The sequence below is a fragment of the Psammomys obesus genome, unplaced genomic scaffold (genome assembly GCF_907164565.1).
Source record: "Psammomys obesus unplaced genomic scaffold, mPsaObe1.curated_primary_1811, whole genome shotgun sequence".
NCBI lineage: Eukaryota > Metazoa > Chordata > Mammalia > Rodentia > Muridae > Psammomys > Psammomys obesus.
Window position 1 is genome coordinate 1,450,154 of NW_026592368.1, and position 6,937 is coordinate 1,457,090.

General features: G+C 37.6%; 1 protein-coding gene across 1 annotated transcript in view; it reads right to left on the minus strand.

Annotated features, from left to right (window-relative positions):
• The window catches only part of LOC129681275 (zinc finger protein 431-like), an 8,059-nt gene extending 1,442 nt beyond the window's left edge, over positions 1–6,617 (minus strand). The window contains 6 exon segments of the mRNA XM_055613180.1: positions 25–427; positions 499–682; positions 2,295–2,355; positions 2,546–2,672; positions 3,322–3,368; positions 6,527–6,617. Of these exon segments, the coding sequence (XP_055469155.1) occupies positions 25–427; positions 499–682; positions 2,295–2,355; positions 2,546–2,672; positions 3,322–3,368; positions 6,527–6,617 (913 nt within the window).
• Between the last annotated feature and the right edge of the window lie 320 nt (positions 6,618–6,937).

Genomic DNA, 6,937 nt, shown 5'->3' on the forward strand with positions numbered 1-6,937 from the left:
TCCTTTTACAAATTAGAAGATCACTGTTCTGAGAAAAGGCTTTACCAAATTGGTTACATTCATGATGTTTCTCTCCAATATGTGTCCTTTTATGTCTTAGAAGATTACTGTTATATGCAAAGGCTTTACCACACTGGTTACATTCAAAAGGTTTCTCTCCATTGTTTGTTCTTTCATGTATTAGAAGATTACAGTTCCATACAAAGCCTTTACCACATAGGTTACATTCATATAGTTTCTCTCCAGTGTGAGATCTTTTATGTCTTAGGAGATAACTGGTAAATGTAAAGGCTTTACCACATTGGTTACATCCACAAGGTTTCTCTCCAGTGTGTGTTCTTTCATGTATTAGGAATGTACTATTATGTGCATAGGCTTTACCACATTGGTTACATTCATGAGGTTTCTCTCTAGTAAGTATTCTTTTCTGTAGTAAGAGACAGCTGTTGTTTCCAAAGGCTTTAGCCCATTGATCACAATTGGGGGTTTCTGTCCAACATGAATTTTTTCATACATTTGAAGTTCACTATTATATACACAGTGTTTACCATATTGGTTACATTCAGAAAGATCTTCACCAGTATGTGTTATTTTATATGTGTGAGAACTGCTCTGATGTGCAAAGACTTCACCAAATTGACTGTCTTCAGAGAGGTTATCTCCAATATGACTCCTTTCATACCTGCAAAGATAATTTGCACATGTAAGTTTTACCACACTCATGTTGATTAATCTTTTTATCCATGTCAATTTTATATTTGGTGTCAAAGTAAAGAGTAATTAAATCTTGAGGTTTCATCACTATTTTTACATTCATGGTATTCTCTTTCTCTAAGGGTTGTTTTACATATTTGAAAATACTGGTGATGATAAAAAATATGTTTACCTGGTTCATATTTATACTATGCTTTCTTGTATAAATTGTTTTACCACATATTTGTAGAAAACTACAAAACCTCGGCTTTAACACACTGACTGGATTAATAAATTTCCCTGTATTGTGTGCCATGCTATTTTTGTAAAGATAACTGGACAAACAGAAGTATTTATATATTCCTAAAACTTATATTTTCTGCAGTGTCAGTTTGTGAGTATTCATAATGAAGTTGAATTACCAATGAACTGATGTTGGTGTATATTGTTGGAAAGTGTGTCAGTATATGTAAATATTTATTGCTGAGCCTGCAAAGACCTAAGTGCTGGCAAGATTTTAGTATATGGCCCATCACCTGTCCTATATTTTGTAAGCATTTGTCATTCCTTACTTATCTATTAGAAACAATGAAGAGCTGACTACTGACAGCAGGGCACAAAATGGAGGGCAGAACTTCTGAGTGAGAGAGGGTTGTTGGAAAGAAGAAAGCAAAAGACAGGTGAATCACCAGCAGCACATTGAGGTTAACAGATGGACATGAACCGGAACAAAGAGGTAGAGCTGGCCATGCAGCAGGACACCATGCTGGGTTTATTTGGGTTAAGGGGAAAAAGGGTTCAAAATCTGCTCAGCTAAATTGCCTAAGGTTTAAAACGTTAAAATGCCCGTGTCATTATTTGTATGGCTGGCAATTCTAAAAATCCCATATGAATCCTAACAGGATCACATTTTTTAAATCTACTGAAAAGGTGGGCTATTATCTCTTTTAGTTGTTCTGAGAGGTACATTGCTTCTTTCAATATCCCTATGCTAACATGGTTTGTATTCATTGTGACATATGATATACCCATTAAAAGAAGAATAATAACATGGTTTATCAATAATAAGAATAATGACATGGTTTCACATTGTACTCACACATTTGATTTGTGTTCATCATAGACATGTGCTATATGGATTACGGTTTTTCCACAACATTCTTGACTTTAAAAGTCTTTGTCACAAAACTTAGCAACATTACTACAAGTATACAAGTAACTCAAGCTTTACTATGGACTACTTGATTAGTATAATATTTTGGATATACTTTCATCACCTATTTACTGTGAATAGCTTTGGCAATACCTGAGTTGTAGGAGACTAAATGAATTGCAGTTCTACCACATAGCTCTAATGTGGCTATGATGTAAATGGACATCTTGGGTAAGGTATGGTTTCCTTGCATTCCTTCTTAGAGGAATACCTTGCAAACACATATTAAATAACTAACATGGAGGTATATGGTTTGCTAACAAGTTAGTAATCATCAATAAATATACATAAAGCATTCCATTTATACTGTCCCTTTTCTTTCAAATTTCCAAGACATATTAAAATTTTCTCAGAACCATATTCATATCAGCTTACAGATGAAAATTACCTTACATGTCTTCTAGAACTTTGACAATGCTCGTCAATATTATGATCTTCCCAATTGTAGCCTAAAATACAGTATCAGAAAATTTATGATTTATGATTGGAAATAAGGCAAAATTTAGGTCATGATCTATGGTCAATCAAAGAACCATTTACTTCAGTCTTCCTCATGCTCAAGTGAAATTACAGAAGTACATTAATAATGAATAAAGAGTTCTTTCCTTATTTTAAAAAGTAAAGAAAATTCACTTATACCTATAGCAGTGAGATTCCTGTAGGTCTCCAGCATCACATCTTTGTAGAGAATCCTCTGGGAAGGATCCAGCAAAGCCCACTCTTCTCGAGTGAAGTTCACATGCACATCATTGTATGTCAATGCATTCTAAAATATTCACACATGTGTACAACAGAAAGCATGAAACTGACAACGTATACTGGAAATGTATACTTTGTTTACAATATTTTCACAGAATTCTGGTGTTTCTTCTACTTATTTTCTGACACACAGGTTCTAATATAATCGGGAACTCTTTTTAGGAGGAAACTGAATAGTGAGGTTCACTTCTCTAATTTCTGCATCCTTTCAGGAGGATATAGCCTTGCAAGAGAAATGCCAATTCACAGACAGAGAGAGAGAGTAAACATTAACAGTACTGAGCCCATATCAGAGAAATAGTATGAGTAATTCCTAACTATAATAACAATGGACAAGCTGGGTGTATTTTCTCAAGTCTTTTTTTCCAAAAACACTCAGGAGACAGGTGCAGGAGTATTTCATAGCAGTGGATGCTAGCCTGGTCTATGAATAAGTTCCAGGACAGTCAGGGATATATAATAAGAATGTGAATATTCTGCAAAAATTAATCAAACAAAAAAGATAGACACCTCTGTGAACACTACACCAACATCTCAGACAATAAGATCAACAATTAACAAAAGGGACACATGAAAATGAAAAGCACCTGGAAGGTAAACAACTCTATCAATAGAACAAATGATAGCACACAGACTGGGAGAGGACCTTCACCCACCGTATCTCTGACTGAAGGATAATATCCAAAGTAAAGAATTGAAGAAACTAGACACCAACAAACCAAATAACTCAATTAATTCATGGCATAAAGAACTAAACAGACAACTCTCAACAGACGAAGTGCTAATGGCTGATACACACTTAAAGAAATGGTTGGTGTACTTAGCCATCAAGGAAATGCAAATCAAAAGGACTCTGCATTTTGAGCTTACATTTGTCAGAATGGCTCAGATCATGAACTCAAGGGATATCACATGGTGGTGAGGATGTGCAGTAAGGAAAACACACCTTGCTGTTGAGAATGAAAACTTGAACAACTACTTTGGAAATCCATCTAGACATTTCTCAAAAAATTTAGAATAGTCCAACATCAATACTTATATACCTGAATAGCTATACTACTCTGGGGAATATACCCAATCCAAGGACTATAACATAAAACAAGAACACTTGCTCAAATATGTTCATAGCTTTATTTATTTGTAATAAACAGAAACTGGAAACAACCTAGATGTCCTCCTGTTGAAGAATGGATAAAGAAAATGTGATATAGTTATACAGTGGAATACCAATTAGCTATTAATAACAAAGACTTCATGCAATCAACCAGAGAATGGATGGAAAAAGGAAAGATTTTTCTGAGTGAGATAACCCAGACCCTGAAAGACCCACATGGTACCTACTGATACATAAGTGGAAATTAACCATAAAGTACAGGATAACCACGGAACAATCCACAGACCCAGAGTGTCAAGGGGAGCCAAGGGAGGGTTGTAGTAAACTCACTCAGAAGATCAAATAAGATAGGTATCTGAATTAAATGGAGGGAAGGAATAGGGTGGGAGAGGGAGTTAGGAGGATAATGGGGATGGACATAGGTATGGGGAGAGTAGATGCAAGGAAGGAATGAAAAGAGAGAATAGAAATCAGGGTGGGTGAATTTCTAGGTCATGGGAGGCCCCTGGAAGTATATGGGTGTGGCCCTAGATGAGAATCCATAGCAGCATGGGTTAAGAAACCTGAAGTTGCCAAATGAGAAATATAATATTCTCTGTTAAATCTCAAAATTCAAGATGTGGATGAAGATCAATTGAAGAATAGATATAGTATGTACAAATACCTACATTTCAGGTCATCAGCCAATAACATAAAAACAAAACAAAATTACAAAGAGAGCACTTTAGATTAAAATTCAAATGGATCTCTAAGTCTGAGGCTTGCCTGACTTACATACCTACTTACAGGACACACAAGACAACAGAGAGAAACGTTATCTTCAAAAACAAAATGAACAAAATTAATAATATAAAACAATAGACCAATTAGCACCTTGGAAAATGGAAGCAGTAATTAAAAGTCTGCCAAACACACACACACACACACACACACACACACACACACACACACACAAACGCCCTGGGCGAGATGGTTTTAGAAGAGAATCATACCCGATTTTCAAACAAGAGTTCATACCAATACTCATCAAAGTAGTCCACAAAATGCAAACAGAAGGAACATTGCCAACCTCATTCTAATGGCAGTCACCTTGATACACAAATCAAAATGTCAACAAAGAAAAAGAATTTCAGACCAATCTCAATTATGAACATAGACAGAAATATACTCAATAAAATACTCGCAAACCAAATCCAAAATCTCATAGAAGATTATACATGATGAACAAATAAGCTTCATCTCAGGGATACCAGGATGGTTCAACATATGAAAATCCATCCATGTAATCCACCATATAAACAAACTGAAAGAACAAAATCACATGATCATCTCATTAGATGAGAAAAAGCCTTTCACAAAGTCCAACACTCCTTCATGTTAACAGACTTAGAGAAATCAGGCATACAAGGAATCAGGCACATATTTAACATAGTAAAAGGCAACCTGTGAGCCAGCATGAAATTATTTGAAGAGAAACTTAAATTCCACTCATATGAGGTACAGAACAAGGATGCCTACCCTCTCCATATCTCTTCAATATACTACTTAAGTCCTAGCCAGAGTAATAACACAACTGAAGTTGATTAAGGAGATACAAATTGGAAAGAAGTCAAAGTATCACTATTCGCAGATGATATACTAGTGTACATACGGGACCCAAGAAATTCTACCAGAGAATTTCTACAATTGATATATACTTTCCACAAAGTGGCTGGAAATACAATTAGGTTAAAAGATCATTAGATCTTCTGCATACAAATGAAAAATGGGCTGAGAATGAAATTTGGGAAACAACACCCTAAACAGTAGCCACAAACAATATGAAATATTTTGTAGTAACCCTAACTAACCAAATGAAAGACCTCTATGACTAGAATTTCAAGTCTTTAGAGAGAGAAACTGAGGAAGATATCAAAAGATGGAAAGATCTCCCAAAATCATGGATATGTAGGATTAACATAGTAAAACAGCATTCTTAAGAAATGCAATTTACAGATTCAATCCATTTCCCACCAACATCCCAACATAATTCTTTATAGACCTTGAAAGAGCAAACAAACTTTATATGGAAAAATAAAACACCCTTGAGAGCAGACCAATCCTATACAATTGGAATAAGGACAAAGAAATAAACCCACACTCCTACTGGAACTTTACTTTCAACAAAGACAAAACAATACAATGGAAAAATGACAGCATCTTCAACAAATAGTTGTGGTCTAACTAGATGTCTGCCTGTAGAAAAATGCAAATAGACACCTTTGTATCACCGTGCAGAAACTCAAGTTCACATGGATCAAAGACCTTGACATAAAACCAGAGACTCTAAATCATTTAGGAGACAAGGTAGAGAAGTCTGGAACTCATTAACATAGGAGACAATAGAACAAATCAGCACAGGCTCTGAGATCAACGATTAATAAATGGGATCGGGGGGAAGGAGCCAAGATGGCAACACACACAGTTCCTGAGCTGTGGAAGAGCTAAACCGTCACAGTCGGTGAGTGGAAGGTCCTCTGAAACCAGGAAACATCGCACGAGGTAAGGACTTTGATCTCGGGTCACCCGGGGACTTGTTCGGGGAAAGAGAGAAACGATCCTCTGATCACCTGCATTCCCCTCTCGAAGACCTTTCCCCAGCCCCCACACAGCGAACTCACTGAGATTCTCAGCGCAGACCTAACAGCCTGGGGTCTGCAATGGCTGAGGTGGAGCTTCTACCCATTAGCGGCACCAGCCAGCGGTACCGGTCTTGGAGTACCAGAGACCCGCGGAATCAGACCAGCGCGGCACCATCCTTCTAGGGTCCCGGGCCGCTAGGCGCCATACTGGCTCCATAGGATCGCCCAGCCACTGACTGTACTCCCTGCCCAATCCCACAGTGACAGATAATACACTATATACTCACCCAAACCAGGCAGAAACGCCACACAAGCTAGGTACACAAGGCGATGGGCCTCCCAAGCTCGGAGAGCACAGTGGAGAGCCTGCAGGAATTCGCAGAAAGCATCTGGACTGGCAAGCCAGCCCCAGCTACAGAGGGACTTCCTAACCTGGCAGCGAAGCAGCACTGAGCTGGTGGGGCACATCAGGCCTCCAGCTTAAGACCAACCAGGGCTAAACCAGAGAGCAGAGGTCCCAGCTACCTCAATCCCTGC